This window comes from Oncorhynchus mykiss, chromosome Y (assembly GCF_013265735.2).
Source record: "Oncorhynchus mykiss isolate Arlee chromosome Y, USDA_OmykA_1.1, whole genome shotgun sequence".
Taxonomy (NCBI): domain Eukaryota; kingdom Metazoa; phylum Chordata; class Actinopteri; order Salmoniformes; family Salmonidae; genus Oncorhynchus; species Oncorhynchus mykiss.
Genome location: NC_048593.1, coordinates 22,144,142 through 22,164,287, shown reverse-complemented (window position 1 = coordinate 22,164,287; position 20,146 = coordinate 22,144,142). Strand labels below are relative to the sequence as shown.

The following is a 20,146-nucleotide window of genomic DNA, read 5'->3' as shown; positions in this document are numbered from 1 at the left end:
ACAGAGGTGTGTCTCTTGTAATAGCGCGATGTCTGCTTTTTCCTTTTTTAGAGCACATAGAATCTTTTTCCGATTTATTGCATGACCTAGACCATGGCAGTTCCATGTCAATAGATTTAAGGTACTAGTCATCGAACAGTAATCAAACTTTAGTGCAAATCATCTCTGGGTAAAAGTGAATAATAGTTACAGCTGCGTTCACATAAAAGGAAAATAAATCGTGTACATAAAATAACAATCTCTGAACACCCCAGCCGAGTTCCCAAACAACTCGACACATCCCGTTGGATCTATTACCCTCCTGCTCAGTCTCAATTCTGTGTACCGAAAAAAAGAAAAAAAAAACGGGAAAAGTTAGCAATGCACAACGTCTCCCCCTCCCCACCAAATAAATGCCTCATCCTCTCCGCCCCGCATTGAGTAAATGACAACGTCCAGGCCACATTAAAAGAGGGAGAAAATAAAATCAATAGCCCAGCCTACATATACCTCCCCCAAGGGACATAGGGAACCACAAGTAATAATAGCAACAACAAAAAAAGAGAAAAAAAGAAAAAAAAGGGGTAAATAAAAGTAGGGTGAAACGTTAGTAGGTCTAGGTTAGGCTATAGAGCCTATCCCTCTCAGCTAAAGGAAAATAAATAGAGATTGGATGGCTATAATAACATTTAACGGGGAGGGTGGGTCTTTGGATATCAGCTATATGTTGTCTTACCTCCTTTAGTAATAGCATTAGTCAGTTTCTCATTGATCAGGATTGTCTTTCAAAAAAACGTTTTTCCTCTTCGGGAGTTTTGAAGTGTCGCAGGGCTCCTTGGTGAAGAACCCTGAGCTCGTTTGGGTATTTTTTCCTCCTGTAGGACTCGTTCCTTGTCGGTGAATCCCAGGAAACGTATGGTGATTGGGCGCGGTGGTTGTCTGGCTGCTGGTGGGGGCCTCTGTGCTCGGTGAGCTCTGTCGAGTTCTATGGGCCTGTCGGTGGACAGGTAGAGCCACTCGGGAAGTTTGTCTTGCAGGTAGCGGATCAGTGACATGTTTCCCTCTTCTTTTCCGCCCAGATTTAATAGAACACAATTATTCCTTCACCCCCTGTTTTCCAGGTCCTCTGTTTTCTCTTCCAGATGCTCTATTTTCTTTTTAGCATATGCTATTGTTTCCATGGCATCTGTCAATAAGTTTTCCATGGATAGGATTCGCCCCTCTGCCTCGTCCAGGCGCCCCGCGTTTATGGTTATCTTGTTGTTGCTGTTCTGTACGTTGGGATCTCAACTCAGAAAGGATGTCTTCGACAGAGTGTGAGGTTGGCATTCGTTGGGCCTTGGGGGAGAGCGGGTCCTCTTGCTCCTGGCTAATGGCGTTAGCTTTTTCTGAAGCTAGCTCCTAAATGGAGGCTTTTTCCCGTCGCTAATGCTCGAGTCCGGGTAAAAATCTCACCTGTAGTGTCGCCTTTTGTAGCCGCCATGACTTTTTTTTACTAAAGCTAAAGGAGTTTGAACTTGGAGTGGAGGTAAGATTAGGAATTGGAAACTACTTGTGCAGAGCTCTTAGTTCACGCGGCCATCTCGTTCAATCCCCCCACATGGGCCATTTTCAAAACAAGAAGTAGCTTTTTAGGGGCAGTCGCTCAGCCACAGCTTGAATGCAGCATGAATTTGATTACCATTGGCAGAGCAGGATAAGACCAGCAATCATGCACTTACTGTACACACACACAGGCATATGCGCATACACACACACACACACACACACACACACGTTGAATGTGTTAGCTGTACTCATCTGCTTGTCATGCCATGTTGTATTTACTGCATCTCCCTGGTGCTTTCACTGCTGAAGTACGGAGAAGGCGTTTGTTTACCCACATCTCTGTATAATTACAGCCTGTATTATTTTGGGTAAACCACACTTAACCTTTCAGGTTTAAACAGATGCAGATTGGGTCACGGGTAGGGGCAGCAATAGATAATTTATGCTGTCCCTCACAGACACGCACACACAGTCATATAGATACAAACTACCACATGTCTTTGCACATACTGACTTATTCATTCACATGTTCACTCTCTCTCATCCCTACAAACAAAGGCAACAAAATTGGCCTTGGCAAATAGTCACGGTCTTGTTAGTTGTGTTCTCAGTAATTCCCTTCCCTGCTTTCATACAAACACATGAAGAGCACACATACATACAGGTGCATGAATATCTCTCTCTCTCTCTCTCATACACACCATCACTCACACTAGCCCACCTGAGCTGAAGTCCATTAGGTGTGGTACTGTGCTGATGTGATGGCGTGCGTGGCAGAAGCAGAGGGTGATCTGTGCTCCCCGACAGAAAAATGATTAGCTTTTATAGTGCAGAATGAACTCATCGCTGCCTCGCCTCGCAGTGTCTGCACCACCTTAATCACTCCCATCACAGGGCAGATTGAAAAGCAGCTCCCGCTTTCTTTCCCCATGTAACCTTTCCCCCCACCCTATCCTCCCTATCCTCTCTCGCTATAGCCCTTCTCTCTCTCTCTCTCTCTCTCTACCACTGTATCATCCCTCTCTCTCTTCCTCACCTCCCTTTCTTTTTAACCTCTGTCCCTCACTTTCTCCCTCTCCACCCACCGTCACTCTTGGTCTCCCTCTCTCTTCCTCACTCCCTCTCATTACATCCTCACTTCCTCTCACTATGTCCTCCAACACTCTCTCCGCTTGTCGCTCTCTCTCCAATTGTCTCTCTCTCTCTCTCTCTCTCTCTCTCTGTTTCATACCTCATATTCCTCCATCATGCCTTGTCACTTGCTGCAGACGCGATCCATCTGGGACTTTGTCAATAGAGTATGAATGACTCTTCTTCTGCGAGTAACAATGCATTATTGGAACTACTACGTCCACGTTGAGCTCAGTGTTGGTGCAAGTCAATGTGACGTGCAAAGACAGAAGCTTTCACTATAGTAATTGACATTAAACTTGTAGAGAATACTAAGTCTAATTATTTGGTAAAGGTGTTGATTGAACCATTTCAAAATTCAGGGAGAATTTGAATTGGTACATGTTTTATTTTGAACAGCATATTTTAGTTAGGAAGGGTGTGAATCTACTGCACACACACACACACACACACACACACACACACACACACACATACACACACACACACACACACACACACACACACACACACACACACACACACACACACACACACACACACACACACACACACACACACACACACACTGTTTAGGAGAGAGAGGCAGATGGAGAGATGGAGAGTGGTTGAAGGTGTGACACAACTCAGATAGGCAGGCTGCCGGACTAATGAAAAACTTTACCGTCTTCGCTCTATAGCTTCAGCCTCCAGAGTCAATGCTTTTTATGGACGTGTGTTAGACACCAGTAGTGCCCTTGACATGGAAGAGAGAGCAGGCAGAATGACGACAAGAGAGGATAGGGAGGTGATGCATTTCACAGTAAGGGAGGGAGTGTGGGTATGTGTGTGTGTGAGAGAGAGCGAGAGAGAGGGGGAGAGAGAGACAAGGGGAGTGAGGGGGAGGAGAGACAGAGTTGACACATTTCAATAAGAGGTCCGAAAAACCTCTGTTCTTTGTCACAACCATGTCCTGTCTGTCTGGTACAACACCTACAATAGAAATACATGCACTGAGCGTGTATGTTTTTGTGTGTGAGCTTGTGTGTGTGTGTGTGTGTGTGTGGGAGTGCAGTGGTTTTCCTGACAGGCTTGTTAGGCGCTAGTGGCCTCTGTTTTACCTCCTCATTTGTTACACGGGACTGCAGCCTTTAAACTTTTGATGCACATGTTCCCCTACTGACTTGTTTTACTTGCTCTTGGAAGTCGCTCCACTTGCCCATATATCTGCATGAATATCTCAGCATGTTAATGGAGTGATATTTCTCCCTCCTTCCATCTATTTTTCTTTCTTGTCTTCTCTCTCCACTTTCACCGTTTGATCAAGCGTCCGTGCTGTTTCGGCGGTCGTCTCTCTTGAGCTCAATTTGCAAATCAAACTTGAACACGACCCAAGTGTGTGTGTGTGTGTGTATGTGAGGGAGATGGTATGTGTGTGCGTGTGTGTGGTCTGTACATGCGTTCCTGGGTGCGTGTGTATGTGTATGCGTGCGTGTGTGTCTGTGTGCTTGCGTGACTGAACACCTCTCCTCAGTACTGCCGTGCCACCATGACATTAAAGCCCTGATAAATGCGTGGAGATTGAAAAACAAAATGCATAATGAAGGGATTTATAGCCGCTACAGGATAAAGCCGCCTAGAAATAGTGCCATTTAAACTAAGTCAACTAAACCACCCTCGAGAGCAAAAACTGTGACGAGATGAGAATCCTCCAACACCTGTTTTAAATGCACATTCTAAACGTGTGCTTTGCCAGAAGTCTAACGTGATCTCGGTTCAGCTATAGACCTACCCCAGAGATAATTCACCGTCATTACATCCCACACCTCAGAGAGTTACATCAGATAACAGTGGGCTACTCCTTTTATATAGTCACACTATTGTTTTTTTCCAGTACTGAAGGCTTATACATCCTCATCGTCTTCAAATACCGAAAGGACATGGCTTGTATGTGTCTGTGTTCTTTCAGCAGCAGGGGCAGAGTTAGCTTACATCTACATTATTATTATTATTTATGTTTTTATTGCAGTGTCAGACATGATTTAGCGGCGGTGGTGCACCACTGCTAAATGCATAGGGGAAACACTGGTCTCCATCTTAGTTTCCTCTTGAGCTTTATGGATGTTTGGCTTGTTTGATCCTAGGGATCATGGTGATTCAGTCTCTTAATTGTTCTGATTTGTAAAAAATTGAATTAAAATCAATTTCACTTCTCCGCCAATGGAGGGACTCCCCATTGGGCACAGACGCCAATTCAACATCTATTCCACATTGGTTCAATGTCATGGAAACAACATTGTTTCAACCATTTTGTGCCCAGTGGGTCCCAACAGAAGCCAGTCAATGGCCCTTCGAGAGCTTTCCAAATAATTTGGCCTCTGATTGTGTTTTGTCTGCTGTGAACTTAACCTCAGAAATATTTTAGATTGTCCTGGAGGGCTATTGGAGTACCTAGAGTAGGGATGATCAACTTTGATGGGGGTAGGGGCGTAATTGTATTAGTGATTTCATGCGTTTTTACACATTTGCCATAGGGTGGAGAGAAATGTTTGCAATTTTTAACATGATATCTGAGTGAGACTGACTAACAAAATCGAAATTGCTTGCAACAGTAAGTGGAGAGATAGACTGAGGTGTATCTGAGGGCCTTCAAAAGGGGCCACCACTCATAAAGACAAGAGAAACAGGTGAATGAGCTAGCATTTCAGGATGCCTTGACAGTACTAGGACATGCATAAGGCCCCTGAGACATGTGATATATAGGATAATGGATAATGGCTCTATGACATTTCCCATTCCATCAGAGGTAACAACTTATAGGTCTGGCCTCAGCTATCCTTTCCATTCCCTGGATACTCACAATGAAACAATTAAAGCCCTCATCAATCCTCCCCCTAATTGTACGTGACAGAAATCGAAATGCAGGCGGCAGACAGTGCTTAAGGAAAAAGAAGGTATTGGTCTCTAACTGAATTAAGCAGCTTAGGGTGATGAATTTCCACTCACATTATGTAACTAAGGCCAGAAAAAAGCATGGCATTTGAGTTCTTCAGGAACACCCCTCTAAATGTTCCACCAACATTTACTGTTTGAATATTCTATTATCATCTATTTTGCCCACTGCTGTAGGCTATTTGTTTTTCTCAACTATTTTGAGAAAGGGAGCACAATTCTGTATTGGTGTAATAACGGAAAAGATAAAACATCACACTGACATAAGTTACCTATTTCTGTTGTCAGATGTCACAGTTGGACAGACACGTAGGAAATTGTGTTTCTCCTGATCTGAAATACGCGCTACTGTTCCTCGAAAATGTGGCTGGTTTTATTGGCAATGATGGAGAGGTATTTTAGCACTAAGTCTCACCCAAACCTTTTTTTCTTGGCAAACGTCAAGCAAAGGTAGATTAAATACCTTATTTTATTGACTGCATGAATATTACAAGCCATAACTCGTGAAGGACTGTCTGCCTCATAAAGATTTGATTTGAAGTTTTTTCGGGGAAAAGTTTGAGTCACTATTTTGCTTTGTTGCCTACAAACTGGTTTATTTGGGAAAGGACTCAATGTGCTGTAAAATTGGGTATAAATGTATGCATCATGTTAGAATACAGTGTGTTAAACATGAACACTAGGATGGAGAGAATGAGAAACAAATGTTCAGAGAATGAGGGAACATGCCTATGATTTAGGCAGACTCAAAGTTCTACCTAAAGGTTTCGTTCCTATCCTGTAGTGGAGCAGATGCAGTGTTGAGGAGCTCAAAAACATTCACCAATAGCCTACTGACAAGGTTGATGTTTTCTATATTTCATTTAATCTCTTTTCATTTTCATATAGTTATTTTCTTTTGTTTACGTTGGCGTGCTTGACTGGTCTGTCCTGTCTCCTGCTAATTAGTGAATATGTTGTTGATACAAGTACTCCACTGTATGATCGGTATATGTACTGTATGATCGGTATATGTACTGTATGATCGGTATATGTACTGTATGATCGGTATATACACTGTATGTTTGGTATATACACTGTATGATCGGTATATACACTGTATGATCGGTATATGTACTGTATGATCGGTATATATACTGTATGATCGGTATATATACTGTATGATCGGTATATATACTGTATGATCGGTATATACACTGTATGATCGGTATATGTACTGTATGATCGGTATATACACTGTATGATTGGTATATACACTGTATGATTGGTATATACACTGTATGATCGGTATATACACTGTATGATCGGTATATGTACTGTATGATCGGTATATGTACTGTATGATCGGTATATATACTGTATGATCGGTATATATACTGTATGATCGGTATATACACTGTATGATCGGTATATGTACTGTATGATCGGTATATACACTGTATGATCGGTATATATACTGTATGATCGGTATATACACTGTATGATTGGTATATGTACTGTATGATCGGTATATATACTGTATGATCGGTATATACACTGTATGATCGGTATATGTACTGTATGATCGGTATATATACTGTATGATCGGTATATATACTGTATGATCGGTATATACACTGTATGATCGGTATATGTACTGTATTATCGGTATATATACTGTATGATCGGTATATATACTGTATGATCGGTATATGTACTGTATGATCGGTATATGTACTGTATGATCGGTATATATACTGTATGATCGGTATATATACTGTATGATCGGTATATACACTGTATGATCGGTATATGTACTGTATTATCGGTATATACACTGTATGATCGGTATATGTACTGTATGATCGGTATATACACTGTATGATCGGTATATGTACTGTATGATCGGTATATATACTGTATGATCGGTATATATACTGTATGATCGTTATATACACTGTATGATCGGTATATGTACTGTATTATCGGTATATACACTGTATGATCGGTATATGTACTGTATGATCGGTATATACACTGTATGATTGGTATATACACTGTATGATCGGTATATACACTGTATGATCGGTATATGTACTGTATGATCGGTATATATACTGTATGATCGGTATATATACTGTATGATCGGTATATACATTGTGTGATCGGTATATATACTGTATGATTGGTATATATACTGTATGATCGGTATATACACTGTGTGATCAGTATATGTACTGTATGATCGGTATATATACTGTATGATCGGTATATATACTGTATGATCAGTATATACACTGTGTGATCGGTATATATACTGTATGATTGGTATATATACTGTATGATCGGTATATACACTGTGTGATCAGTATATGTACTGTATGATCGGTATATATACTGTATGATCGGTATATATACTGTATGATCGGTATATGTACTGTATGATCGGTATATGTACTGTATGATCGGTATATATACTGTATGATCGGTATATACACTGTATGATCGGTATATACACTGTATGATCGGTATATACACTGTATGATCGGTATATACACTGTATGATCGGTATATATACTGTATGATCGGTATATACACTGTATGATCGGTATATACACTGTATGATCGGTATATACACTGTATGATCGGTATATACACTGTATGATCGGTATATACACTGTATGATCGGTATATACACTGTATGATCGGTATATGTACTGTATGATCGGTATATATACTGTATGATCGGTATATATACTGTATGATCGGTATATACACTGTGTGATCGGTATATATACTGTATGATTGGTATATATACTGTATGATCGGTATATGTACTGTATGATCGGTATATGTACTGTATGATCGGTATATATACTGTATGATCGGTATATACACTGTATGATCAGTATATACACTGTATGATCGGTATATACACTGTATGATCGGTATATGTACTGTATGATCGGTATATGTACTGTATGATCGGTATATATACTGTATGATCGGTATATACACTGTATGATCGGTATATACACTGTATGATCAGTATATACACTGTATGATCGGTATATACACTGTATGATCGGTATATACACTGTATGATCGGTATATACACTGTATGATCGGTATATGTACTGTATGATCGGTATATATACTGTATGATCGGTATATGTACTGTATGATCGGTATATATACTGTATGATCGGTATATACACTGTGTGATCGGTATATATACTGTATGATTGGTATATATACTGTATGATTGGTATATACTCTGTGTGATCAGTATATGTACTGTATGATCGGTATATATACTGTATGATCGGTATATATACTGTATGATCGGTATATATACTCTATGATCTGTATATATACTGTATGATCGGTATATATACTGTATGATCGGTATATATACTCTATGATCTGTATATATACTGTATGATCGGTATATATACTGTATGATCGGTATATATACTGTATGATCGGTATATACACTGTATGATCGGTATATGTGTTTACCTAGTGTTATGTCTGCCTTAGGCGTGGTTATGATTCACAAAGGTGTTTTGCCTATCTTTTAACTGTAAATAATTCAATCCCTCTAGATTGTGGGCCATTTTGGAATGCTCCAAGGTGTTTACAAGGCCATGGGGGAGGTGAATATATACCTGTGTGAAGACAATTGGTAAATTTTGCCAAATACAGAATTGGTCATGGAATGCCTACTTACTGTAAGTCAAATCCTTTAGATTTTGGACCCTTTGATTTTTTGTTGTGTACAGGGCTATGTACAGGTGCGGTGATCTGTTAAGTGTGCCTTGAATTCTAAATGAATCACTGACAGTGTCACCAGCAAAGCACCCCCACACCATCACACCTCCTCCTCCATGCTTCACGGTTGGAAACACACATGCAGAGATCATCCGTTCACCTACTCTGCATCTCACAAAGACACAGCGTTTGGAACCAAAAATCTCAAATTTGGACTTTTTTTTTTTTTACAGATTTCCACCGGTCTAATGTCCATCACTCAGTCTCTTCTTCATATTGGTGTCCTTTAGTAGTGGTTCCTTTGCAGCAATTTGACCATGAAGGCCTGATTCATGCAGTCTCCTCTAAACAGTTGATTTTGACATGTGTCTGTTACTGGAACTCGGTGAAACATTTATTTGGGCTGCAATCTGAGGTGCAGTCAACGCCAATGAAGTTATCGTCTGCAGCAGAGGTAACTCTTGGTCTTCCTTTCCTGTGGCGGTCCTCATGAGAGCCAGTTTCATCATAGCGCGTGGTGGTTTTTGCAACTGCATTTGAAGAAACTTTCAAAGTTCTTCAAATGTTCCGGATTGACTGACCTTCATGTCTTAAAGTAATGATGGACTGCCATTTCTCTTTGCTTATTTGAGCTGTTCTTGCCATAATATGGACTTGGTTTTTTACCAAATATCTTCTGTATACCACCTCTACCTTGTCACAACACAACTGATTGGCTCAAAGACATTACGAAGGAAATCAATTCCACATATGAACTTTTAACAAGGCACGCCTGTTAATTGAAATGCATTCCAGGTGACTACCTCATGAAGCTGGTTGAGTGAATTCCAAAAGGGTGTACAAAGCTGTCATCAGGGCAAAGGGTGGCTACTTTGAATAATCTAAAATTACACTTTTTTGTGTTATTTCATAGTTTTGATGTCTTCACTATTAATCTACAATGTAGAAAATAGTAAAAAATAAAGATAAACCCTTGAATGACTAGGTGTGTCCAAACTATTCACTGGTCCTGTACTGTACTTTCATTCATAGGCTAGGTTGTAGCAACCTCATGATGGGTATAGGGAAAGTTTGAGTATCATGTAGTAGCCTAGACCTCATGAAGCTGGTTCAGAGAATGCCAAGAGTGTGCAAAGCTGTCATCAAGGCAAATGGTAGCTACTTTGAAGAATCTAAAATATAACATATATTTTGATTTGTTTAACATTTTTTTGGTTACTACATGATTCCATATGTGTTATTTCATAGTTTTGATGTCTTCACTACTATTCTACAATGTAGAAAATAGTAAAAAATAAAGATAAACCCTTGAATGAGTAGGTGTGTCCAAACTATTGACTGGTACTGTATTTCACTCATTTGCCTGTCCCCCTGTTCTGGTACAGATCTACTATTCACATACTGTTGATACTCTCCAAATCCCTCACCCTTGATCCACCCTCCCCTCCCTTCTTCACTGCCTCAGAATACGACATCTTCTGCACTACTCTGACTCTGACCCTGGCCACCTCAACCTGCCTCTCTGACCCTGGCCACCTCAACCTGCCTCTCTGACCCTGGCCACCTCAACCTGCCTCTCTGACCCTGGCTATCTCAACCTGCCTCTCTGACCCTGGACACCTCAACCTGCCTCTCTGACCCTGGCCACCTCAACCTGCCTCTCTGACCCTGGCCACCTCAACCTGCCTCTCTGACCCTGGCCACCTCAACCTGCCTCTCTGACCCTGGCCACCTCAACCTGCCTCTCTGACCCTGGCCACCGCAAACTGCCTTTCTCGCACCGGACACCTCCGATCCCCAGCAACATGGGTACCATACAGTTGACACACACAACTTTTTCCATCAAAGAGTACCACAGTATGAGTTATAATACCCATACAACCTAGCGGTCAAAGAGGGAAATGGTTCCAATCGTTTTTGTACCATATTGTTTTCCTTTAGGGGATTTTATAAACACTTAAAATAAGGGCTGTTTCATGTAGACTTACCCTGGTCTTACGCTTTGATAACTGTGTGAATCTCTCTCGGATAAGGTGACTTTTATACAAATAAACTGAACAAAAATATAAAAGCAACATGCAAATTGTTGGTTCCATGTTTCTTGAGCTGAGGAGTATTTCTGTACTAAAGCCCTTTTGTGGGGTGAAACTCATTCTGATTTGCTGGCTGCCTAGTGGGTGGGCCTATGCCCTGTCAGGCCCACTCATGGCTGCACCCCTGCCCAGTCATGTGAAATCCATAGACCTAATTCATTTATTTAAATTGACTGATTACCTTATATGAACTGTAAATCAGTCAAATCTTTGAAATTGTTGCATGTTGCTTTTATATTTTTGTTCAGGTTTTTATAGGTATTATAAACTCAATATTAGGAAGATGTTCTTAATGTTTGGTATACTTTGTGTATATTGTTTCTCTTTGTTATGGTGAAGGTTTGGTCTCTTATTGTCCTAAGGCTTCCTGCTGCATTCTGATTCTGCAGTTCATCATGCATTTTTTGTGTGCTGCAATAGCTTTATTCAGTGGTTAAAGGGGAGCATGCCTTTCAAGTGCTCCGCTCCATAACACACCTTGAAGTGTGCACCTACCGAGCCCATGCAATCAGGCAAACAGCTTGTCTATTCCAAAGCGTTCACAATTGTCCTGCCAGCCTGAACATTTCACAAAGTGAGACATCTAAGAAAACCTTGCCAACAAATTCCTAAATGATGGAAAGGCTAATTTTGTTTTCCCTAAACATAATTAATTCCAAGGACCCGCTTGTGAAAGCTCGATGCGCTCCTGTCTCCTTGGTGCGCTTTTCCGCGAGGAGGCAAATTGGCACATTTAATCCGGTGTTTCAAGTAGATTTACTAATTCACAACACAACATGAAACGGCTTGCCCCAAAGACAGGTAAGCCTAGGCATTTTGTGGTAATTGTGCTTTTAGTTTCTCACAGCCTTTCTTCTTTACGGTGAGATTGTGTTTGTAGTCCTTGAGAGATTAGATTTAAGCAAAATGCTTTTAGGATGAGTTGAGAAACTTTGAATAGGCCTTAGAGTAAACACTTAGTAGCGCTTTAATGCAGTTTACTTTCAGTGGCCTGCTGGTATCTTAGCGGTGGAGTGAGTTGGGCCAGTTAACGAAGGGCCGCTGGTTCAAATCCCTGAGCCTACTAGGTGAAACATCTGTTGATGTGCCCTTGAGCAAGGCACTTAACCTTACTTGGTCCTGTATAAGAGCATCTGCTAAATAACTTAAATGTTGTGAGTGGGAAATTCAGGGTAATTGAAAACTAAAGAATTATGTTTGCTTTATTGTAGTCTACCATTTGTTTTGGATAAGTGGATCTTGATGGGTCAGGGAGTATTGTATAGGCTTAGTTGGTGGCTGAGGGAAGAAGGAAGAGGGAACATTGAAAGAAAATTGGTTTAAGGTGGTGTGTTATTGATTGAAACTAGCTGTCAATTAAAAATACATTGTGTGAGTCCATTCCAGACAGACACTGTAATGGCAGTTTCAGTCGTGGCACAGCCAATGGTTTTGAACAGGTGTCTGGGTATTCAAATTTCAGTCTGTTCACCTCTGTCCTTATTTCACCTCATTCTCCCCAGGATGGATAAAATAATCCACATATCAAAACATGATATTACTTCTCAACCATTCTCCATTACCACGTCACTGCTCTTTTCAATGTTGAAAATAACTGAATCCACTGTCTTTCATAAATTCTCAAGTTGTCATTGAAATAATGTCAAGAGCCTCATATTCTTTCCCAATGATGGAAAGAATGTGCTTCCCAATGATGTCCTGCTTTTAGATTATATTGAAGCCTCTTGTCAGTGTTGGCACACAATACATTTTTGACACAATATAGTCCTCCACACTGTTCATCCTCCTCTTTTTCTCCCTCTTCCCCTCTTCTTCCAGTGGCTGGTAATGTGTTTGGTCGCCAAGGAGACTCTGGGTCAGAGGGTGATGATGAGACCCAGCTGAAGTTCTACACAGAGCAGCACAGGGGACGCCGACGCAGCAGAGGTGAGACTGGAGAAGGCCTGGGTGTGTCTGTATGTGTGTGCGTGCGTGGTCTAAAAAGCTCCCGAGGTCTAAGAACGTGAAGCCGAATGCCCTTTCTCGCCAGTTCCCCAGCTCCAGTGAGGATCCGCCGCTTGAATCCATCATCCCCAGGTCGCTCATCCTCGCGCCTGTTTCCTGGGGTATAGAGACTGTAGTGAGGGAGGCGCAAGGTAGGGAGGCAGTTCCAGATGGCTGTCCACCTAACATACTTTTTGTTCCTCTTGGGGCACGGTCCACTCACTCGTCGCGTCCCACCTCTCATTCGGGAGGGCAGCGAACATTAGAGTTTGAGGAGGAGGTTTTGATGTCCCTCGGCGGAGGTGGACACTCGGACCTTTGTGGCTGCCTGTCCGACATGCGCCCGGAACAAGACTCCTTGTCAGAAGCCTCTGGGGCTTCTTCATCCACAGACAACAAGTTCTCGAACCTGGTACCATCTCTCTATGGATTTCATCATGGGCCTTCCATCATCAGAGGGACACACGGCCATCCTGGTCATTGCGGATCGCTTTTCCAAGATGGCACATTTCATTCCCCTGCCTAAGCTTCCATCTGCACATGAGACTGCTCAGCTAGTCATTCAGCATGTTTTCTGCCTTCATGGACTTCCTCTGGACATAGTCTCTGACCGGGGCCCCCAGTTTGCCTCCAGATTTTGGAGGGCATTCTGTACTCTTCTGGGGTCATCAACCAGTCTGTCCTCGGGTTATCACCCTCAGGCCAACGGTTAAACTGAGCAGGTGAACCAGGATCTGGAAACTGCCTTACGGTGCTGTGTGTACACCAACCCCGCCACTTGGAGTCAGCATCTTCCTTGGGTGGGGTATCCACACAACACTCTCGAGTGTTCGTCCACTGGCCTGTCACCATTCCAGGTGCTGTACGGTTATCAGCCCACCCTGTTTCCAGATCAGGAGATTGAAGTGACGGTTCCTTCCGCTCAACGCCTCATCTCTCGTTGCCGCTGGACCTGGAAGAGGGCTCAGTCAGCACACTTGAGGTCCTCAGCTCGGGTTCAACGACAGGCCAACCATCATCGCCATACGGGTCCCCTCCTGCATCCAGGCCAGATGGTCTGGTTGTCTACTAGGGATCTGTCTCTACGTGTGGAATCTAGGAAGTTGGCTCCCCGGTACATTGGGCCATTCAAGGTTCAAGGTGGCCTGTCGTCTTTATCTTCCCCGGTCCATGAGGGTTCATCCCACCTTCCACATCTCCAGACTCAAGCCTGTGGTGTTCAGTCCTCTGGTTCCGGCCACTCGGCCTCCACCTTGGAGATGCTTAATGTGAGTCTGGAAGGAGAGTTTACAGTCTAACCAGACACCCAGGTATTTGTAGTTGTCCACTTATTCTAAGTCAGAGCCGTCCAGAGTAGTGATGCTGGACGGGCGAGCAGGTGCGGGCAGTGATCGATTGAATAGCATGCATTTAGTTTTACTTGCGTTTAAGAGCAGTTGGAGGCCACAGAAGGAGAGTTGTATGGCATTGAGCAGAAAAGAGAGTCGGCCCGAGAATTGAACCCTGTGGCACACCCATGGAGGCTGTCAGAGGTCCAGACAACAGGCCCTCCGATTTGACACACTGAACTCTATCAGAGAAGTAGTTGGTAAACCAGGCGAGGCAATCATTTGAGAATCCAAGGCTGTCGAGTCTGCCAATAAGAATGTTGTGATTGACAGAGTCGAAAGCCTTGGCCAGGTCGATGAATATGGCTGCACAGTAATGTCTCTTATCGATGGCGGTTATGATGTCGTTTAGAATCTTGAGCTTGGCTGAGGTGCACCCATGACCAGCTCTGAAACCAGATTGCATAGAGGAGAAGGTATGGTGCGATTCAAAATGGTCAGTTATCTGTTTGTTAACTTGGCTTTCGAAGACATTAGAAAGACAGGGTAGGATAGATATAGGTCTGTAGCAGGTTGGGTCTAGAGTGTCACCCCCTTTGAAGAGGGGGATGACTGCGGCAGCTTTCGAATCTTTGGGAACAAAAAGGGATACAAAAAGTGAGGTTGAACATGCTAGTAATAGGGGTTGCAACAATTTCGGCAGATCATTTTAGAAAGAGGGGGTCCAGATTGTCTAGCCCGGCTGATTTGTAGGGGTCCAGATTTTGCAGCTCTTTCAGAACATCAGCTATCTGGATTTGGGTAAAGGAGAAATGGTGGGGGCTTTGGCGGGGTGCTGTGGAGGGTGCCCGGCAGTTGACCGGGGTAGTGGTAGCCATGTGGAAAGCATGGCCAGCCGTAGAGCAATGCTTATTGAAATTCTCAATTATAGTGAATTTATCAATGGTGACAGTGTTTCCTAGCCTCAGAGCAGTGGGCAGCTGGGAGGAGGTACTCTTAATCTCCATGGACTTTACAGTGTCCCAGAACTTTTTTGAGTTAGTACTAAAGGATGCAAATTCCTGTTTGAAAAAGCTTGCCTTAGCTTTTCTAACTGCCTGTGTATATTTGTTCCTAACTTCCCTGAAAAGTTGCATATCACAGGGGCTATTCGATGCTAATGCAGAACGCCACAGGATGTTTTTGTGCTGGTCAAGGGCAGACGGGTCTGGAGTGAACCAACCATATCTATTCCTAGTTCAACATTTTTTGAGAGTGGCAAGATGGTGAGGAAGGCATTTTAAAGAATAGCCAGGCATCATCTACTGACGGGATGAGGTCAATGTCATTCCAGGATACCCCGGACAGATCGATTAGAAAGGCCTGCTCGTAGAAGTGTTTCAGGGAGCGTTTGACAGTGAGAGGGGTGGTCGTTTGGTCACAGACCCATTACGGATGCAGGCAATGAGGCAGTGATCGCTGAGATCTTGATTGAAAACAGCAGATGTGTATTTCAATCAATCAATCAAATTTATTTTATATAGCCCTTCGTACATCAGCTGATATCTCAAAGTGCTGTACAGAAACCCAGCCTAAAACCCCAAACAGCAAGCAATGCAGGTGAAGAAGCACGGTGGCTAGGAAAAACTCCCTAGAAAGGCCAAAACCTAGGAAGAAACCTAGAGAGGAACCAGGCTATGTGGGGTGGCCAGTCCTCTTCTGGCTGTGCCGGGTGGAGATTATAACAAAACATGGTCAAGATGTTCAAATGTTCATAAATGACCAGCATGGTCGAATAATAATAAGGCAGAATAGTTGAAACTGGAGCAGCAGCACAGTCAGGTGGACTGGGGACAGCAAGGAGTCATCATGTCAGGTATTCCTGGGGCATGGTCCTAGGGCTCAGGTCCTCCGAGAGAGAGAAAGAAAGAGAGAATTAGAGAGAGCATATGTGGGATGGCCAGTCCTCTTCTGGCTGTGCCGGGTGGAGATTATAACATAATAATAATAATAATAATATATTATACATAATATACATAATAATATAATAATATATTTGGAGGGCGAGTTAGTTAGGTTATGAGGGTGCCCGTGTTTACTGATTTGGGGTTGTACCTGGTAGGTACATTCGGGACTTCTGTCAACGTTCAGCTACCCCACTGAAGCAGCCGATGCCATTGAACAAGCAAAATCCTACCACCAGAGAATCTTTCACCATTGGGTGAACTCCAAATCTACTTTAAAAACAGAACAATTTAGTAACAGCAAAAATAACAGTGCAACTGCAAATATGGCTGACAGATCAATTGATTGTTTCTGACAGCGAAGGAGATGTTAAAATGCAATGCGACTGTTGGGGAGCATGGCAGGGACTAAGTCGACTGAAGTAGAAATATATATATTTGGATTTGTTCGTGTAGCTGGAAGCAGTGAAGACGTTGTTATCCCCAGAGTGGTGTTAAGATGGATCTCTAGCACCATCATGACACTCAGCAGATGCATGAGCTGAAGAAAATGGAGTCTGAATGATAAGCAAGCTGAATGAGATGCCTTAATGGATGCCATGATTTAGTCTGCATAACCAAACTGCCATTTGATAGTATTGTGTGTGTGCCTTTGTGCCTGTGTGTGTGTTTGTGCTTTCGAATGTTCTTGTGAATGTGCACGCCTTTCTTTTTTGTATGTTTGTGAGTGTGTGCCTTTGCATTATAAGGAATGGACAATTTTTGTAGGGGTTGATCCATTTTTCATTAGGTCAAATCAAACCTCAAAATCACTACAAGTTTGCATTTCTCACTTTGCAGGGAAATTCTCAGCAACAAAAGAGTGATCAAATTAAGATTGTTAATTATTATCCTTATAATTAGCAACGGTCATTGAAATTGTTAAAAGGTTTTAAAAACAATTATAATAAATGCAACAGTTGGACAATGGATGCAGATACTCCAAACTTTTTGAATTTATAATTGATATTGATTTAATTATAGCACACAAAACATTTTACTGGCACAGACAAATCATTAATGGAGTTCAGGGATTTTGGTGGTATTTCAGGTATTCAATTTATTGTAAAATGTCATCTTTTTTTATGCAATCATATATACATTTGTTTATTGTACCAGGTATTTGGTTTATATTTGTATGCAACATTTGATTAATACACCGTGCTATATTTGCATATATGAATGAACACATTTACATAAATAGGTGGAATAGGGCCGCAAACACTTGCTGTCTACCTGCACACCTCATTAAATACTATTCTCTTGCGTAATTCAGCAAGTGTGTCAATAGCATGATACCCTTAGATTACACCTATCTATACATACATTACACTGTTTGTGAGATCATTCATCATATCACTATAATCCGAGTGTTCATTTTTGGAGGTTGCTCTCATTTCAGAGCATCCAATTTGCAAATATTTCAACTGTAGTAAATGATTCCTTTTGAAATGAATACCCATCAAAATAAAGTTATCTTTCTTCTCTTTCTTGTGTTGTAAGTGGCAAGATGATATGTTAAATACACGACAAAGCTTTAGCGTTCTTATAGATTCAATGGTAAGACAATGTGTTCCATTGAGCCCATTTCAGCCATTACTGGAGTGTGTTTGACAGGTCATTAAAAACATTTATGTGGTTGTTATGTTAACGGGAAAAAAAAGCGTCAGGCACAACCAAGAGTATGAAAGAGTCGCAGGCGTAACATGAAAGCAATCAATACAGCCACATTTAAGTGACAAGTGGATTCTGCACCACTCGAACACAGGAAATAGATGGCTGAAAAGGACCTCAGGTGGGTGGAGCATGTGCGTTGCTAGTATTATGCCTGTAAGCTTATCTTAGCTGTTGGCTGCACTACAGACTTCTCTATAAAAGGACACTTGTTAAAATGCATTAGCTGGAGGAACACAAGTGTGAAGGGCAGACAGAGGGAGGGACTCGAGTCAGAGTGAAAGAGAAAGAGAGAGAGAGAGGGAGTTGATTGAGTGTGGTAGAAATTCAGATTGTTTGTGTGTGTGTGCGTACCTACTGTGCATGTGTGCATTTAGCATTATGTAGTTATGTTTGCAGTTGGCTAGTGTGTATGTGTGTTTGCTTCCCTTTATGCCGTTTTGTGTGTGAATGAGTGTGTGTATGAGTGTGTGAGCGTCCATATATATGTTCCCAAACTATCATCCCTTGTGTGGATGTGTGGGCGTGTTGCCGTGTGTGTGCATCTGTTAGTGTACTTTGTGGGCTTTTACAGTAATTGAGGGCCTCCTCACAGACCTAATCATTCCTGAGTGTTCGCACAGATGAGATTAGTTGCCGGGGAGCTGTTGTCATAGACACCTACTGCTCCAGTCCGGCTGAGATGGCAGGGTCATTAGATACATCCAGATCTCTCAATTTCTGTCCCTCTCTCTCTCTCTCTCTCTCTCTCTCTCTCTCTCTCTTTCCCTCTTGTCCTGTTTCTCTGGCTCTCTTCTCACACACACACACAAACACACACACACACACACACACACACACACACACACACACACACACACACACACACACACACACACACACACAGTCCAGTGAATGTAGGCAGTGGGGATCATTACTGTCCATCCACCCAAGTGATTGAAGTGGTTTTTTATCAGGCTCAGTCTAAGAGCCTCACAGCTTCAGATCCATAGATCCCCCTTGTCTAACTTCTCCACTCCCCCACTGTACTGAGATTCTCATTAGTGGGTGTTCTGAATCATGTTTCACCTTACTTTCCCATCTTTTCCTATGAAATTAAGGTGAAAATCTCCAGCACTTCCATAGCAACCATTCCCCCATTTGCTGGAAATAGCAGCTACTGTAATGTAACACGAACACTGTATGAGCCATATGTGTAAGGGTGTTTTCAGAAATGTGATTTCAGGAGTTGAAATTAGGTATATTTCAAGGTAACAAGCTATTCTTTAACTGGAAGGAAAAGTAAAGTGGTGTCATTACACGTCATTGAGAAGCAAAGAGCAGGCAGTTAATTGACTCTAAATAACAGCTCTGCCCTCACCTTGGTGACTGGTAAGATAGCACTTAGTATGACACCTACCTGCTAGGAAAAATGTCACTCTATGGGAGATAGGAGCTCATTTCAGCTCCCTTTCTCCCCAATGTGGAGTGAAGTTTACAGAAACCCAAAGTGCATCCAAAACAAGCCATCTCTAACACTGTCAGAGGTGATGGTGTCATTTATCAGCGACACTAGATGTCGTACTGGTGGAAAGAGGCTGGGCCTTCTTAACTCATCTTTTATCATGGCAATGAATTGCCTCTGCTGGACTCCAGCCATTGTACTGTTCATAAATCAGTTTAGAAAGAACCCAGGATGGTTCAGAGCTCATGGCCAAAACTCCAATCAAAACACAACAACTCAACCTAACGTTGTACATCTACA

General features: G+C 42.3%; 1 protein-coding gene across 1 annotated transcript in view; it reads left to right on the top strand.

The window, feature by feature from the left end:
* Window positions 1-20,146, top strand: part of LOC110509815 (astrotactin-2) — a 457,880-nt gene that overhangs the window by 173,219 nt on the left and 264,515 nt on the right. The window contains exon 5 of the mRNA XM_036967227.1: window positions 13,254-13,361. Within this exon, the coding sequence (XP_036823122.1) occupies window positions 13,254-13,361 (108 nt within the window). The remainder of the gene's footprint in view (window positions 1-13,253; window positions 13,362-20,146) is intronic.